This window comes from Eptesicus fuscus, chromosome 4 (assembly GCF_027574615.1).
Source record: "Eptesicus fuscus isolate TK198812 chromosome 4, DD_ASM_mEF_20220401, whole genome shotgun sequence".
NCBI classification, from domain to species: domain Eukaryota; kingdom Metazoa; phylum Chordata; class Mammalia; order Chiroptera; family Vespertilionidae; genus Eptesicus; species Eptesicus fuscus.
This window is the reverse complement of record NC_072476.1, coordinates 3,692,140-3,710,412: the sequence shown is the minus strand read 5'-3', so window position 1 is coordinate 3,710,412 and position 18,273 is coordinate 3,692,140. Positions and strand designations below refer to the sequence as shown.

Sequence of the window (18,273 nt, the reverse complement as noted above, 5' to 3'; positions counted from 1 at the left end):
TTGCCAGAATGGTTGAACCTAAATCTGATCCTGAGGAAACATCCAGAAGGTGGGGCTCTAAAATAGCCCTAGCTGGTTTGGCTCAGTGGATAGAGCGTTCGCCTGTGGACTGAAGGGTCCCAGGTTCAATTCCAGCCAAGGGCACACGCGCAGGTTACAGGCTTGATCCCCTATAGGCATGCAGGAGGCAGCTGATAAATGATTCTCCCTCGTCACTGATGTTTCTCTCTTCCCTCTCCCTTTCTCTCTGAAATCCTTAAAAATATATTATAAAATAAAATCAATGTCATCGGGAAAGGAGACCAGAGACCAACTCGGGAGTGTGGGGCTGGGAGGACAGGGAGGAACACAGGACACTGGAGGACAGATGGGCTGGGTGCGGGGGATGGGACACCCCAGTAGTCAGGAATACAGTGGTACTGTGGTCAGACTAACATTCTCATGAGGTTCACACTGAGTATTTAGAGGTGTAGCATCAGGGCTGCAGTTAGCTTTCAAATGGGTCAGGGAAAAAAAGAAACAGCGAAAGGGTAACCAGTGACTGGGTGACGGCTACATGCATGTATAAATTATGCGTGTGTGTGTGTGTTCACTATGCTATTCTTTCAACTTGTTTGGAAGTTGTCCATATAAGGGAGGAATTCAACAAGATACATGCAACGAAAAGTACACACACCATACAATGGATATTCCAGCGATGAGACTGGTTACTTAGGAAGTTATGTGATCATGTGGAAAGACTGTTAAGTGCAGATTTTAACCAGCATGACCCCATTTCTAGAAAACACACCGAGATGTTAATGATTATGACATGATAGACACAGGGCTTATTTTGTTCAGCAGTATTTTCTAAATTATAAATACCATGTATTGTGTAATAAATGACACATAAAAGTAACATTTTGCCCTGGGCAGTGTGGCTTACTGAAAGGTTGCTAGTTAATTCCCAGTCAGGGCACATGCCCAGATTGTAGGCTTAATCCCCAGTAGGGGGCATGCAGGAGGCAGTGATCGATGTTTCTCTCTCATCAATGTTTATGTCCCTCTCCCTTCCTCTCTCTAGAAATCAATAAAATACAGAACTTGAAAACAAGGAGTGCCCAGCCGCGCAGCACAGTGGTTGTGCATCAACCTATAAACCAGGAGGTCAAGGTTCGATTCCCGGTCGGTCAGGGCACATGCCAGGGTTGCAGGCTCGATCTCCATGCAGGAGGCAGCCTATCAATGATTCTCTCATCATTGATGTATCTCTCTCTCCCCGTCTCACTTCCTCTCTGAAACCAATAAAACTATATTAAAAAAAAACACAACAAAAAAACACCCAGGAGTTATATAACATAGGGTGGACAGCAGGAAGGGTTGTACCAGGAGTTATATAACACTAGAGGCCTGGTGCATGAAAATTCATGCACTGGAGGGGGGAATCCCTCAGCCCTGCCTGCTCCCTCTCACAGTCCAGGAGCCCTCGGGCGGGAGGCGACCCAGCGATCAGGGGAAGGCAACGCCCCATCACGCCTGTGTTGCTGCCACTGCTGACAGCGCAAGCCTCGGCCGGCCCTGGTTACCTGAGTCTCAGGCGGCCCTGGGCAGCTAGGCAGCCGCATTCTGAGGCTTACCTGTGCCTCGGGCCAGCCCTGGGCAGCTGGGGGGCTGAGGGGACTGGACTCCGGAGGTATGTGCGCAAAGCTGCCAGACCCGCCTGGGGGCGGGCCCAGCCTTGCCACATGCCTGCCACCCCAGCTGGGCTGAGGGGACTGGGCGCCGCCATCTTGTGGCTGTGGGTGCCGCCATCTTTGAGGGTGGGGCAGTCAATTAGCATATTCCCTCTTTATTAGACAGGATGAATGGACAGCAGGAAGGGTTGTACCAGGAGTTATATAACACTAGAGGCCCAGTGCATGATTGAATCATGCATGTGTAGGGTCCCCTACACGCTTTCGCTTTCGATCACGGAGAGCTGGGTGCCTGTCCACTGGTGCACCTGGCGCCGGAGGCTTCTTAAAGGCCTGCAGCCTGAGTGGACAGGCACCCAGCTCCCACGCTTTCCCTTTCGATCGCTGGTGCACCAGGCCTTTCAGAAGCCTCCGCCACGCCGGAGGCTTCTGAAAGGCCTGCTGCCTGAGCGGACAGGCACCCAGCTCCCACACTTTTGCTTTCGATTGCGGGGGAGCTGAGTGCCTGTCCGCTCAGGCACTCAGCTCCCCCGCTTTTGATGGTCCGTGCGGCAGGACGTCAGCTCGCTGCCCCAGAGGCCCCTTCTGTGCCGCAGCACAGCCATGGCACAGATGCTGAGCTCGTGCTGCTGCTGGCGACGCAGCTCAGCGTCCCGCCGGCCCAATCAGCTACCCCGGCCACCCCGAGTCCCGCCCCCCCGCGCCTCCTGGCCAATCATGGGCATAGCGAAGGTACAGTCAATTTGCATATTTGTCTATTATTAGGTAGGATGGAGTGGACAGCAGGAAGGGTTGTACCAGGAGTTATATAACATGGGTGGGCAGCAGGAAGGGATGTATCAAGAGGGTAAGACAGGCCAACAAGGCTTTGAACAAAACAGCCTTGATAACTAGGATGGCAGGTCAGCCCGGCTGAGCGCAGCCACATGGTGCTGGCCAGGGCTCCTGGGGAGAAACACCTCCACTTCCATGTGCACCAGCTAAACTGACCTGACGGCCCTTGGGCATAGGAGGAAGAGGTCATTGCTACTTGCCCTAATGGCTGTCTGGCTTGTGGGATCCCAGATGCAAAGGGGTGTTAGCTGTGAAAATGTGGGTCTGGTGGCTCTTCAGGCTCCCTATCATCTGAAGGAGCCTGAAGCAGCCATTCAGAACTGGGATAGAACCCGGAGGAGCCCGCTGGAGTGGGCGCCAGCAACGTGCAGCCTGTGGCCGTGCCAGATGCCCACGGCCGGACAGCTGCTTCGGGGTTATGAGGTGCTGGAATAGCGGAAAGAGCCAGGAGGGCTGTGGGACCAGAACCTTTGGGAACATTTACAAAGTAGAGGGAAGGCGAGCGTCCAATGGAAGTGTGCTGGTGTCAAAGCCCGTTCACGCCAAGGCCTGTTTGTTCCTGGGCCTCTGTGGCTGCGGCGGGAAGTGGAGCTCCACCCCAGGTGTCCCCAGCCATGTCCTCCGAGGCCACCTGGCCAGGTGAAGTCACAGAGGCAAAGCCAGGCGTACAGACAGGAGGTGGCATTGCCTCCAACAGCCGGAGGCCAGAGCAGGAGGAGGGTTGTGCCACCAGGAACATGGCCTGGCAGTGACTTTGACTCATACGGGAGTAAATCAAATCAAATCTCTTTATCAACTGTTTTTTGCAGGATATACTCAAATTTGGATATACTCAAAGTCAAATAGAGGAGACAGGAAAATGGTTGGCCACAACTGGTTAAAAAAATGGCTCCAGGCCCAGTTCCAAATATTGGTCAATCCCCAGTATGGATTAGGCGCATGACAAATTGAAAGGAAAAAGGAGACGCAATTAATTATCAAACTTTAATTGATAGGCTAATCTTACAGGATAAACAATAAGACAGCTAGTCAAGGTTACACTTTTTAAAAAATCCAGCAGCGCAAATCTAACAGACTAAATACGTTCATCTCCTCCCAACAGGCATTTGATTAAAAACAAAAACCAGACCAGAGCATACACAAGAAAACATGGTACTTACGTATATTGTCAATTTATTCTGGAGAACTCTTTAAGAAAAAAGAAAGCAGTTCTTGAAATGTGGAAAGCAGCAGGCCACTCGGCCTGGAGGGGAATGGCCAGATGTTCTGCACCGGAGGGCCCTGACCACCCGTAACTTCAGAGAAGCCACCAGGCCCTGCTAAGAAGGAAGCAGGTGCCAACCCTAAGCAGAGATGACATTGTTACAAAGCCCTAAACCAAAGGACCAACCTTTCCCACGACAACAAGCAGAACAGAGGCAAGAAGACCACGGCACAGGGTCCATCCCGTCCCTTCCTGCCCCGCAAGGAAAGGGGAGCCAGAGCGGGAGCCCGGGAGCTCTCCCAGGCACATGGGAATGAGAGAAGGGGAGAGCAAGCCCCTTCTGGCGGAAATACAAGTTTCCAGAGCCGTGGCAACGTGGCAGTTCGTCTCTCTGGCCCTTGGAAGGCAAAGCAGCAACTAAGGAGACTCCTGAGGCCTCGCTGGCCTCCTGCGTCCACGAGTTATAGGAAAGGACATCCTTAGCTCAGTTCGGCCTCATCAAGGAAGAGCTAATACTACTTGCAGAAGGCCCATCAGCAATTAAAATACACACGCAAAAAAAAAGCACAGAAACTTAACATCGAAGAGTTCAGGATTCACAAGTCTAAGTTCTCTGCTCAGGCTGACTGAGCGGCCTGCCCTCAGCAGCCATTCCTCCGTCTTTAGTTGCCAAGGGGCCTCCGGGAGGGAACGAAAGGCATGGCACCAGTGAGCCACCACCTGCAGGAGGCCCGGCACGAAGTCCGCAGGGAGAGCAGCCAGGAGGCCGAGGGACGCGCCGCTCGGACCACAAGCCATGCCCGCCTGCTCCTGCACCTGCAGCCTGCTCGGAGCCAGCTCTTCCTCGGTCCACCCGCACGCCCTGTGCCACCGGGAGGGACAGTCAGGACCCAGAGAAAGAGCTGGTCCATCTGGCAGGAGGAACTGCACAGAAACCGCCCTGCCGCACAGTAACACTGTGAGGCCTCTGCAGGGAGAGCAGCTGCGGACAGACGGTCTCGGCACACTCTGGGCCGTAAGGAAACAAACGCAGAGACTGCTCCCGGGACCGAGTGACAAGACTGCAATACTGCTGGGACCCACACTCGGATCCACATCCAACACCTCCCCAGGGGTTCTGGCCCGTCACCTCTGCGCTCCGAGGGCTCCCCACAAGATCTCCATGATTGTTCCGGCAGTCAGTGAGCCCATCAAACACTCCGACGAAGATGTCAGTACGTTATTGTTAATACACAGCATTTCAAATAAGGGGGAAAGCACCATTTTACCGAAAATAAAAAGGCTCACAGGCTGTGGTCCTGTCTGGAAATGACACCAGCCTGAGTGCGAAGCGGTTTGGCCCGTGGGGAGCAGGGAGAGATGGGACAGGCTGACCCTGGGACGAAGGGAGGGCAGCTGGCGCGTAGCCAAACGAACAGGGTCAACGCAGACCTGGCGGGAAGGGCCCGAGAGCAGCAGGGTGAGGCCAGTCTGGGGACGAGGACGCTGCTTCCAGAGAAGGCGTGTGGCCCTGCGGGGACAAGCCGCCAGGACAGGGGCACTGGCCCACAGGCCGAGCCGAGGCCGGCCTGCCCCGAGGCTGGGCCTGCAGGAGCGCAGGCGGCAGGACAGAGCTGCCGTCAGTCACTGCCGGCTTCTTGGACACTACCCTTCACCGAGGTACTTCTGCCCGAACGCGCCCTGGGAAAGGGCTCCAGCGTGAGCAGCACGGCCTGTCTTTGCCGGCTGGATTCCTCAACTACAGTTTGGAGGGAAGGGTGCAGATCACCGTTCACTGGCTCACACATGCTAATACAGTTCACACAACAAGGACGAACAGCCTGGAATCCACTGCAGGTTTGGAAACTCTCTGGCCAAGCCCTGCCGAGAGCCTGCAGCGGCGCGGAGGACTGCAAGGGCGGCAGAGGAACAGCACAGCACAGGGATGCCCTCGCAGGAGACTGTCCTCACTCGGCCAGCCAAGCCACAAGGAGACAACAGGGTTCACGGGTACAAAGAACATAAGGGCTAACCAGACGAGGGCGAGCTCATCACAGAAGCAATTTACCCCGTATTTGCTGTTGCAACACATCGCCCACCCACGAGGTCAGATGTCCGCTTGTTGAGAAGGCAGCATCTTTGAACGAGGGAGGAAGAACTTGAACACAACGCATGAGCGAAGGAACCAACGGAGAAGCACAACTGAAATGACCACGGGGCGGCTTAAGATGCCTGAAACTTCCCAAGTGGGTCTGTGGCTACGTGGCTGTAGAACGGTCTCCCCCGGCACCTCCTGGGAGAGGCTGTGCCGGCTGGGACTGCGGGTCCTGGAGCAGCACAGCTAGGCACGCTCACGCCAGCTGGGCGTCAGAACCCACGCAGTGAGGGCTGCAGGCAACCCTCAGTGCGGCAATGACCGCCCCAGAGATCGGTGCCCAAAGGCCAAGGTGTTTGGACAAGAGTCTCTGAGAGCTACTCTGCTGCTCACCAGACACCAGCACGTGAGAGCTCCCTGACCAAGGCCTGCCGCGCCCCTCCCGCGTGCGTTCGCGAGCAGCAGCGGCGGAAGGCCAGGAAAGGAAGCGGTGATGAGGTACAAAAGGAGGAACTGACATCTTTGGGTTTTCAAAACAAAAACTCCTATCCAGGAAGTGAGAAAATACAAAGGGAAAGAATTAAATCTGAGTCAATGGACAGAAAAATATGGCTTACCAACCCTCCCACTTTGCATAAAATTTTATATGAAAAAGAAATAAAACCCCCCAACTCATCAAAACACAGTCCAAATGTTTGCAACCAAAGATTTATGAAAATATTTGTTGAAATCACTTTTTAAAAAAAGCAGAAAGCTTTTGACCATTCCTTTCTAAACAAAACCTTGGCAGATCTACTCTCAAATACACTTAAGAGTATTCCACACGACACTTTCCGAGTTCAGATTTATTGGTTTCCACTGTACTGACTTTAAAATGGTGTGAAGCTGACTGCAAGAAAGGGAACCGGTGATTTTAAGTTAGGATTAAGCTACGGGTGAAAGAACATCACCTCTGGCTTCGGTCACCACATCACCTTAGATTGGGTATAGATTGTGTGTGAACAAAGTTCCAGAACTCTGAAATCCGGGGGTGCTGCAGGCCTCTCCCAGCAATGTCCTTCACTGTGGGTCAGTCTCCTGGGCCAGAGGTGAAAGTGCTTTCAAAAATACTGCCACTTCCCCAGCACAGTGTCTTTGATTGCATCCACATATTGAGTTGGAACCCAGTACACCCAGTAGTAAGAGGCTTCCGTGGGGCCCAACTGAAACGCCTGGAAGGGAAAAGGAAAACCAAGCGACACTTCAGAGGTCGGGAGGCTGAGCGGCAGCACAGCACGCACAGGGGAGGGCTGAGAGGTGGCTTAACCTACAGGGAAGGGGAGACTTCATGTGGGGAGCATTCTCTTGTCCAAAAAAGGAGCAGCAGCAGCAGCACAGCGAACCCTAAAGCAGTGGTTCCCCCACGTGGGTACACATGAGAGCCATCTGGAGGGCGGGCTTGTCCAGCAGATGGGTGGCTCCCCTCTCAGTCTGTGACTTGGAGGGCTGGTGGGGCCTGAGCAGCTGCAATTCCTAGGCGTTCCTAGGTGATGGGGCACTGCTGGCCCAGGCCCTCTGGGGAACCACTGCCCTAGGGACAGTCCCACATGCACAGAACAGTGAGCGCTCGGAGCAGCTGCCAGCAAGGGGAGCCCCTTGGGAACAGCCTGCTGTCCACTGTGAGGGGTGCACAATTAAAAGTGACGTGGCCTATTCATGTGAATATTGGGTCCCTCTTACAAGGTATGAACTGGATCTATGATAAATACAGACAGATCACAATGTCGAACCAGAAAAGCAGCTGCAGAACGACACACACCACGATACGACTTATGGAAACTGGAAAAACACCAACAGTGTTGAAGCCTGTTCATGGACACACATGAAAATGAGAGCAGAGCGGGGCAGGCCAAGTGGGAGATCTGAAGAGGGCAGTGGGGAGGGGTGACAATGGGGACGAACTCACTGCTGGTAAATTTTCTTTTATTAAAAAATGATTCAAAACAAGTTACAAAATATTTGCAATTGTCACTTCTTGGTGATGGGTTATGGGTTTGCTTAATAGTCTGTCCTTTCTTGTATTTTTTAGGATTTCTGTAAGAAGAACAAAGCACAGCCACCCCCTCCTAATGTGAACTCTGGCATGTTAATCTAGTGATATGGCGTCTGCAGAGAGGGAAACAATACTTTCATCAGGACAAAGGAAAAGGTGCCGATTAATGGTGCGTAGAGAAGAGAGGGGCGATCAGAGCCACCGCTGCCAGAAACAACTGGAAAAAATGAGCGTTTAAATGAAATCTAAGGCACTGACAGCCACACCAACCACTTACGAGGTTCAAGCTGGCCCCTCAACTTGTGTAAAACCCTCTTACCAGGCTGCTGATCACCAGGGCTGCACACACTACAGGGCCAAACTGGGAAGGCACAGGCTTCAAAGGCAGTGCAGGAGCCGGATGAAAATATCAAAATCCAATTTTAGCCCAGCTGGCGTGGCTCAACCTATGAACCAGGAGGTCATGGTTCGATTCCCGGCCAGGGCATATGCCCAGGTTTCGGGCTTGATCCTCCCAGTGCAGGGTATATGGGAGGCAGCTGATCAATGATTCTCATCATTGATGTTTCTATCTCTCTCTCCCTCTCCCTTCCTCTCTGACATCAATAAAAATATTTAAAAATAAATTAAAAATAAAATAAAATCCAACTTTTAAAGCAAAAAAGTAACTGAGTAGGCAAACAATCCATGCGCAGGCCTGAAAGACTCCAGAGAGACCAGGCTGGAGGGCTGCCACCAGGCCCATGAGGTGGTCACCTCAGAGGGGCACCCCGGAGCTCGGAGCCAGGGGCTGACAGACACCAACAGGGCAGAAGAGGGGCAGGGCTGGCAGACCCTCCCAGAGCACTGCCAGGATGCTAGCGCCCTTCTGCTGGGTCCTCCCAACTCCCCCTCTGCTGTGGACGCTGAGCCACAGCCGTGGTCAGCACACCCCTGTTCCTTCTCCCTGGGACAAGACAACGCAGCGACCTCCCTGCTGGGTGGAACCTGAAAACTGCCTCTTCCGACAGAGGCAGGCGGCCGCCCTCACTCACCCTGTCACTGCTCAGGGCAGGTCCCTGTCCCAGCGACCTCCAAGTCTGGGTAGCTAACTTCGTTTTTCAAGCGGCCCCTCCAGACAGTGCTGGGAAGGAGGAGGGCGTGCCTGAGCGGCTCCGTTCCCTGAGCTCTCTGCTCTGCACAGATGGGCAGTGCCTGCACACGTCCCGTCTCGGGAGAGCACAGCCTGCGCCAGAGCAGACCTCCCCGAGAACAGTGTCCACAGACCCACCTCCCCACGGGGTCACCGCCACGTGACCGCTGTAGCCTGGGAAGGGCGACACCACCCCAGAGGGAGGAGGCCTGGGTCCAAACACCGAGACTCGTGGGAGGTTTAATTCTGTGCACAAGAAAGTGGATAGAGGAAAGCCACGAGCCGCTCCTCCTCATTCCCGTTGTTTTCCTGGTCTAAAGACAAAGCGTTATAGATAACAGGGAGGCAAAGACACCCAACACGCCCCCTGACACTGCTGGAAAATCGGGGTGGGGGTGGAGGGGAGTCAAGAGAACTAGGGTAAGTCATGGGCGAGTTCTAGAAGGAAGCAGGGCCTTAGACGGGCGTCTCCTGGAGCGTCTCCTCGGTCACGCAGTCCCTGCTGGAGCAGTGCGGGCCGCGGGCCGCACCAGGCTACTTACCATCATGTGGTAGTCCTCGTGCCCTTCGATGGGTTCACTGACCACGTTTTTAATGGAGCCCATGGGTAGCTTCTCGGTCCGCTCTGAGTTGAGAGGAAGGACAGCCGTTATTCACAGGCCTCCTGTTCTACTCCTGCGGCTCAGCAGTGCCTCGCCAGGGCGGTGGCTCTGGAGCCTCCTGGAAGCTCACGTCCTCCTGCCCTCCAGGGGGAAGGGACCAGCCCTTCTGACAAGGGCCCGAGAGCCCTGCGTGGGAGCTGGGACTTCTTAGGAGCGAACAGGGACCAGGATGTGGCAACGGCACGGCAGAGCATCTCTTTCCTGTTCTTTTTACAACTCTTAATCAATGAACACCCAAGAAATTCCGCTGCACCCTTACTGCCCAAGCCCAGCACTGGCTCCGGCCGCTGGGGCCTGAGACAGTCGAGAGAGCCAAGAACAGAGGCACCAGCGTGCTCGGGGTCCCCACAGAAAGGAAGGGAGCTGCTGGCTGTGAACAACCAGGCTCTGGCCCAAGATCCTGCTCACTTGCCCCCCAATGCCTCCCCTGGCCCCCACACCCCCATATACACACACATGAAAGTTCTCTTAGAACACTATAACCTCTCTGATTAATAATCAAGGGCACATGGATCAGAAGACATTCTGCAGCAAGTTTAAGGGTGGCAGGTGTGAAAGAGGCAGCGCAAGGGAGGCCTTGGGGGGGAGACTGCGGGAAAGAGCAAGTGCAGCAGGAGGGGGGTGGTGGCAAGAGAGGTGGGGGCGCCTGCCGACAGGAAACTGCCCCGGAAGCAGCAGACACCTCAGGGACTGGAGCAGCTCTCAGCAGTTAAATCAAGTTTAAGCCACACTAAAGCCTTGGTAGACAGGAAAACCTGGAAAAGCTGAAACCTGAAAACAGGTAACTTGACAAAACAGCAGGAACTTCGAGGCGGGCTCTAGGCGAGCGGATGAACTGGGACATTTCATTTCTGTCCTGTGGCCTCGGCCTGGGAAAATCGGGGTGGGGGAGAAGAGACCTGGAGGCGGTCATGCAGGCTGACTTTCAGCGGCTCTAAAACAGTGCCCCCCAGGCGGGACCTGACCAGGGGTGTCTTTAAGATGGAAACTTTTTATTTATTTATTTAATCCTCACTCAAGGATATTTCTCCACTGATTTTGAGAGAAAGTGGGAGAGAGGGAAAGACAGAGAAATATCGATGTGAGAGAAACACATTGATTGGGTGCCTCCTACACGAGCCCTGACCAGGGCCCAGGCTGGGGAGGAGCCTGCAACCGAGGTACATGCCCTTGACCAGAATCGAATCCGGGACCCTTCGGTCCACAGGCTAACGCTCTATCCACTGAGCCAAACCGGCTAGGGCAAGACAGAAACTTCCTTTAAGACCAACCACCTTGAAATATCAGTGGTTTTCACAGAAAAATATGGATTTCTGGCTTCTTTTGAAAATGCAGATGTAAGAATCCTGGGCCCACACTTCCAAGTGACCATCAGCTGGATTACAGGTGCGACTGCCCGACCAACAGGGCACAGGCTCCCACTGTGCTCACCTTTCTTGCTCCCTGCCTGTTCTCGCTCCACTAGCCTGAGGCTCAGTCCTGCCTCCCACACAGCCAGAGTTTACGCCACAATTAGGAGCCCGTGAGCATCCCCTCGAGGAGGAGGCCAGCAGGAAGATGGAGCCAGTGCTGGGGGCCCACTTCCAGGACGCGCTGTCCTGAGGGAGGGAGGCGACACCCAGGGGATGGCACTCATGGGCAGGTGAGAAGCGGGCGCGGTGCAAGGAGGCAGGGCTCTGGGAGGGAATGAGAACCCGGGGCTGTGGCTGACCCCAGGACATGAATTCATGGCCATGCCCCTTAGCAAGGCAGGCGACCAGCAGGCTCCTGCCGCCCACAGGTTCTGCTGGAGCTCTCCTTCGCGCCAGAGGGTGGCCACTCCCACAAGCCGAAGCAGGAGCCCCGCACAGGCACGGCGGGTCCTCCGCAGCCCCTGCACACCTTCCTGTCGCACAAGTGCTCCCTAAGGAGCCGGCCTGGCTGCACCTACCCGCTGGGCCACTGGTGTCTTCCTGGGCAGCCTCAGCCACTGCCTCCATTAGGCTGCCAAAGTGGAAGAGGCAGGGCTTTGGCGAGGCAGCGCAATGATGGAGGGCTACGCCAAACCACCTGCGAGCATGGAGAAGTGAGGAGCTGACAGGCGGGCAGCTCACAACTGAAGAAACGACAGGGGTGACGGGACCGGCTCTGCAGAAGACAGAGACCTATTAAAGGGGCCCAAGGCCCTTGAAGAATGCGGGAGCCCTTAAATAGTTGGCAAAACTTGCTCTGACCATGCAGTTAGAATCAAATGTGAAAGAGAGAATAGAGCAGTTTATCACACAACTGTTAGAGGGCTCAAGCGTTTCTGGCATTTCATTCTCTGTTCACTTTAAGACCCAGGATAGGGGTGAAAACAGAAACTTTCCTATTTTAGATGATAAAATCTCACTCCCCATCACCCCAGCCCTGATTTTGTCCATGAATTCTGGTCCATCTGAAGCAGAATCATGTAATGGCCTGTCCCTGAAACTCATCAGCCTCAGAGGACAGGACCCCCGGACTTGGCTTCAGCGTTTACCTCGAACACTGACCATCTACAGTGCTGGCAGAGCAGGTCACTTAGGCATGCTCGGTCCCCTCCGGAATCTAACAGGGGACAGACAAGCCGGAGAGTAATGAGTGCTCTGGGGACATAAATGAAGTGCTCCATGAGCGGGGGGGCGGGGCGCATGTGTCAGGGGGGCTTCGTAGGAGGACATTTAGGTTGGGCCTTGGAAGAGTTTATTCCTCACAAGGATGGGAAGAAGGCTCGCAGGTAAGGACACAGCATGAACAAAGGCACAGAGCTGTGCCGAGCGCGTGGGGGACATTCGGTGAGTGGTGCTGGACACATAGGGTATGACAAGGTAAGCGGGGCAGGAAGCTAAGTCACAAATTTAAAGGGGGCCCCATTATTGAGAACACTGAACACTATGGTTAAGCATTTGAACTTGGCCTTAAAGAGCCAAAGGTTTGAGCACAAAAACCAGTGAGGGGAAAAAACAGTCCAGAAGGTGGGCTGGGCAAAAGAAATCAGAGATGGGCAGGAAACAGGTTAACCCCTTTCAAGGACCACGTTTAGAGATGCTAGGAGCCTTAAGTAGCACAGTAGGGTGGCAAAAAGACAGGTGACTTTGGAGCGCAGCTGGCAAGACTTTGATCCATGGGGGAAGGAAGAGAGCAGTCAGGGTCGCCTCCCAGCAAGCAGCAAGCCTGGCCCACCATGCACAGGGGTCGGTGGGCAGGCAGAGGGCAACCAGGGCGGGAGGGCTTGTCCCCAGCACTAATTAAACTGTGATCTACAGGGGCCAGGCGGGTGACATAAATGAAGGATGCTGGCCACAGGCAGGTTAGATGCGACAGTGGGAACTGTAGCAGGCCATGTGAACCTACTACTCAGTCCAGCTGCTGGTTATCCGTGAGAATGCAAGTCCAGACCGGCTAAACCTTCTGATGTTTTTCAAATGAAGCCAAAAATCAAATCAAGTGAAATCTCCAGTTTTTTACAGATTGTGTATAAACAAACAAAACCCTCATCTGTGGGCCAGACCTGGCCCTCAGGCCACACATCTGGGACCTCTGGACAGCCAATGTTGGATGGACTGGTCCTGAGATCAGACTAAAAAGAATGAGGGGAAAAGGGTCCAAAGAGAAGCATCTAAAGCAAAGTCAAACCAGGAGCGCGTACAGCACAGTGCAGAGATTTGAGAATGAGGAGCAGCCTGGCACTTGGGAGGGAGTGCTTCTGAGAGCCAGAGGCAGCGAGCCAGCCAGCGCGGGAGCGGTCACGTACCTTTAGTGCCGATCCACAGCTGGTCTTGTTCTAGCTTAAAGGTGAGTCTCACTTTCCCCCCAGATTTATTGTACATGCCAGACAAGGGGACTGTGGGCAGGCGCTCCTGTAGTGAGAGGGAGGGACCAAAGTCAAAGCAGGACAAATACAGGACAACAGACAGGACAAGACGGCAGCCCATGGGCCTGGTTGTGCGAGGGCTCCCGACAGAGCACGGCTTACCTGGGCCCCCTTAACAGACGGCATCACGTCTTCAGGTTTCCCTTTGTCCAACACTTTCCTGTGTTGCTGCAACGTAAGTCAGAAGAGCTCATTAAACGGAAGTAGACCGCATGTTCGCTATTTTCCCTCCTCTGGAAAGCAGGACGAAGGCCCAATGTTCTGTTCAAAAGCCTGTACTGCCCACAGTCAGGGCCTCCGACACCACAGAGCAGCGCGGACAGCAACCGCTTGTGTGGATGGAAGTGTGGCGACGAAGCGCTCAAAATGGGGCCAGCAGGACTGAGGAAATGGACCCTCAATTTTATTGAATTTTAATCAATCACACCTGGCGGCCACACTTAACATCAAAGCTCTAGAGAAAGCAGGACCTCACAGACTGCTAATTCAAAGAAAACCTACTTCCTCCGCAGTCCCCACTGAAAGGATTCAACACCAAGCTGAGAGCCACAAAGGGTGCTGCTCTCCTGACAGGCTCAACATGGCAGCTCACGCTCCCAAAGACGCCTGGCCCGATGCTGCACGCAGCTCCGCTGCCTGCAGGGGCAATGCCACCATGAATGGGGACTCGTCTGCTGCAGCGGTCTTCACCCTCAGCCCGTGAGACACACAGCCTGATGAACCTATTTCCCAAGACAAATGCTGATTACTCGAGAGCCTGACCCTATTAAGACGTCTCTAACCCAGCCCACCCCAGGAGTGTGAGGCAGCTCCTTATGGGTTCTAACAAGGCTCCCCTGAAACAGCTCCTGACCAGCCACATGCGGGAACCTGATTTCCGCCCCATCTGTGGCTGTATGGAACAGACACCGTTCAGTAAAGCTAGAACTACAGGGCAATGAGTGGGCAGTGGGTAAAAATTAACCTAGGTTAAGCACCAGGTGGCCATAAGCCTCACTGGCGTGGCAGAAACCCTCCAATGTGAATAGACCCACCAGACTGCCAGACTGCTAAAGAAGGATGCCCTATACATCAGTCCCAGATTTCTGAGCCGCTGACAAAAAGTCACAAAGATGGGGCCCTATCATTAGGCCATGTTATGCCTCATAACTGGCGTTAAACACTGCAGCATGGATTACAATCTGAATTTGACTCAGACCTCACAAGTACCTTTTGCAGCATTTCCCCTGCACTGTGGAACAGTTCTAAGCCTGTTAAGCGATCATTTGTAACTCAAAACCTGTATTCAAGAGACATGTATGCTCCCAGGGTGTGGCCAGTGGGAATGCTCTCACATCTGCATTCTCATGTCTGACACCTCACACATGTGGTAGAGCAAGACAGAAATATGGAAATGAACTCAATTGGGTATAAGACATTTTGACCCCACATTTGGGAGTGGAAGTGTCCAAATAAACACCGTTTAGGTGTTAATATAGGTTTATAACTCCTTATTTTAAACCCCATAAACAGATGTTTTGAAGTTTTATGAAGGCCAAAAATTTTAGGGTGTTTTTTGTGTGTGTGGCTTTTTGGGTTTTTGTTTTTGTAAACGTAACTTTTTTTTTCTTAAGCCTACAGCACCCAGTAATCCCAGGCGGTCTCCCATCCAAGTTCTAATCAGGCCTGACCCTGCCTAGCTTCCGAGATCAGAAGAGATCGGGCCCGTTCAGGGTGGTATGGCCGTAGACTGTAACATTTTTAAAATACATTATATATCCTCCACAGAGTTTGGGGCAGCACCGTATCACCAACCACACTAACATTTTTATGATAAAACATGACTATTCACGTTAACCCTGGTCAGGTTTTGCTGCCATATTTACAAAAGCACGTTTTGGGAGTTTGGAAACGCACACACAAGGGAATATGGACTGTGCCAGAAAACTGTGTCCATCCCACTGTTGGTCATGTGCCGTGATGCCTGGTCACTAAAACCAGTGTTCGTCAGCTGGATGCTCTCCCCGGGGCACAGGTGAGGATGAAAACACCTGTTTTCCTGGAACACAACCAAGAGTGGCCAGGAGGTTCCCTAACAGTGACTGGGCCTGATGGGTGACAAGATCACAAGTGATGGTTCTTCCAACTAGCATCCTTTGACAGAGCAACACAGTGACCTCCAAAATGAGCCACAGAATATGAAAAACCTGGCCCCTATTTCAGGGACATGAGGGGGAAATCGGCTTCCCAGAGCTTCACTCGGCTTCCTGAGGTGGTCAGTTTAGAGAAACCTCTAAAAGCTATTGATGTTCATGTCTTTCCAGAAATGGGCTTGTTGACTTGTGGGAAGCCACACACCAAAAAAGCCAATGTAAGCACTTGCACAAAATGGGGAATTAGTTGTAGCAATGGCATTTTTCTCTGGCACTAAACAGGAGAAACCCATGTCTGATTCTGAAGCCTGCCTTTACAAAGGCCTTATCCTAAAGTAGATAGACTTGAGACACACTGACCCGCCAGATGAGACAAAGTTGCAAATCTCAGGTAGTTGTCACCTCCACTCAACAGCCAGCGGCACCCAACTGCTGCCATAAATTTCCATCATGGGCCCTGTCCAAAAAGGAGCTTATTCTAGGGAGAATATAACCAACCATGGCTCGAGGACAACGCCTCCAAGTTCCCAGAACTAACAGTCACACGACGGACTCACTTTCTGCCTGCACAGCGGCTCCTTCTTGTTCTCTTCGGCCTTGGCGTCCTGCTGTGCAGAGTCTTTGGGCGTGTTTACTGCTAAAACATCATTTATCGTGGAACCAACCACCATGATCTTGGCTCCGCTGGTCACCTTTATTTCCCTCAACGTCTTATCCTCGGGGACTAGTCCCTTATACATGACTTTCTGCATGGCTGGCGGGAGACCTTGGGAAAAGGTAGCAGACAGTGAAAGGAAAATCGGAAAACATACTTGGACCAGAGCACTTTGACAACAGATCCCAAAGTGAGTACTGCTCTACCACCTACGACTTTTGCACACCTGGGCAATTCACAACCTGTCTCAGCCTCAGTTTCCAAAACTTTATAATAGTGACGACAGTAGTTCCCTCTGTATGGAACTTTTTTAAGAACCACAATTCAGGACAAACGGTATTTAGTGCAGCTCCTGGTAATTCAGTAAGTGTTCGATAAAAATTAGCTGTCATTCATTCCAACTTGTCCCTCAATCTTCCAATCACTCAAATATTAAGCAAGAGTCCGCCGGCCTCAGGGATACAAAAACCAATAAGGACTAAGTCCTTATTTTTATGGAGCCTACAAGCTACACGGAGAAAGCCTAGAGCGGTGGTCGGCAAACTGCGGCTCGCGAGCCACATGCGGCTCTTTGGCCCCTTGAGTTTTTAGCAAAGGCCAGCTTAGGAGTACCCTAATTAAGTTAATAACAATGTACCTACCTATATAGTTTAAGTTTAAAAAATTTGGCTCTCAAAAGAAATTTCAATCGTTGTACTGTTGGTATTTGGCTCTGTTGACTAATGAGTTTGCCGACCACTGGCCTAGAGGAAAAAAATCATTTCAGGTGGCAAAGTGCTGTCGATGAGATGAAATTAAGTAACAGGAACACCTCGGAGGGGCCAGCATGATGGTCACCAGCAGCGTTTCCTAGACTTCCCTTGTCAGAATCGCCTGGTACTGGTTAAAAATAAATTCCTGGCACATTCCAGCCCCACTGACTCAAAATCTCAGGCGCAAGAGCCTGGAAGCTGTAAACTTCACAAGTGCCTCAGGTGGTTTTCATTGGCGATGTTGGGGCAGCGCTAATTAGAAGCTTGGGCCTAGGAGTCAGGCCTGGGCTTCAATCCCAGCTCAGCCAGCCACTCACTAGTTCTACGATGCCAGGCCTCATTTTGCCCTTCTGGGTAATGGGCATCCCAGAACCCACTTCGGAGGACCGCTGTGAGCACTGGACCCGCGGGCGGGGCGGGGCGGCGTGCCACGGGGTTACCTGTAATCGAGTGAATCTTCTGTTTCAGCTCGGAGCCTGTACTGTCCAGGGGGAACTTCACGTCGTGCTTCGTCTTGTTCCAGATGATCTTCAGGTCCACCAGCTCCCTGGCCGCGCCGCCGCCGCCCGCGTCCTCGCCATTGCTGACCGAGGCCTGCGCCGCGGGGTCCCCAGGGGGCTGGGCCGGGGCCGGCTGCAGGCTGCCTCGCGCGGCACAGGCGTCCTCGGCCGCCGCCCCCGCCGCGGCTTCGGCCTCCACGCAGTTGAGGGGCCGCGCGGGCGCCTCGGCCGCCACGGTCTCGGCCTCCGTGTCCATGCCAGGCTCCTCCATGCCTGCAAGGGGGGCAGGGGGTGGGCGCTCGCCGCGGGCTGGGCCTGGGGCCGGATCCACGCGGGCGCCGCCGCACCCTGGCTCCCGAGGCCGGGCTCTCCCCACCACCAGCCCCCGGGCCAGGCCGCGTCCCCGAGGAGCAATCGCTTCACCCGCGCCCAGCCCGGCACCCCTCCACCCCGCCACACTCACCATCCGGGGCCCCGGCCGCCGCCATGATGATTGTGTACAACACCCACCGCGCCCGCAGGGACCGCCGGGAAAAGGCGAGCTGGCGGAGATTGGCCCCCGCAGCAGCCCCTAATCTCGTCCAGGCTAACCGGAAACAGGTGGAGGTTTCTATGGAGACCCGCCTCCTCCGCTTCCCGGGCTCGGCCCCTGCCACGCTTTAGCTTTCCGCGGTCGAGGGGGCAGGGCCCGGGAAATCGCCCGCTCGAGGGGCTCTGCCCTCTAGCGGCCGAGCCGGGCCGCAGCCGTG

At 53.8% G+C, this 18,273-nt stretch overlaps 1 protein-coding gene and 1 pseudogene across 6 annotated transcripts in view; both read right to left on the bottom strand.

The window, feature by feature from the left end:
- Positions 1-18,145, bottom strand: part of UBFD1 (ubiquitin family domain containing 1) — a 28,913-nt gene extending 10,768 nt beyond the window's left edge. The window contains exons 1-8 of one of the 6 annotated variants that reach the window (XR_008555738.1): positions 17,988-18,081; positions 17,465-17,797; positions 16,175-16,383; positions 13,588-13,653; positions 13,366-13,471; positions 9,492-9,574; positions 8,137-8,263; positions 7,976-8,034 (exon numbers count right to left, since the gene is read on the bottom strand). Coding sequence is in view for 5 of the 6 variants with exons in the window: in XM_008152754.3 (XP_008150976.1) it covers positions 6,886-6,996; positions 9,492-9,574; positions 13,366-13,471; positions 13,588-13,653; positions 16,175-16,383; positions 17,465-17,797; positions 17,988-18,012 (933 nt within the window). In the remaining variant the exon portion in view is untranslated. Of the gene's footprint in view, positions 1-3,472; positions 6,997-7,730; positions 8,264-9,491; positions 9,575-13,365; positions 13,472-13,587; positions 13,654-16,174; positions 16,384-17,464; positions 17,798-17,987 lie in introns of those variants that run through there. The other 5 variants (XM_008152754.3, XM_028127400.2, XM_054714433.1 and 2 more) reach the window with 5 other exon arrangements.
- On the bottom strand, positions 15,097-15,215 carry LOC114226834 (5S ribosomal RNA; annotated as a pseudogene).
- Positions 18,146-18,273: the final 128 nt, after the last annotated feature.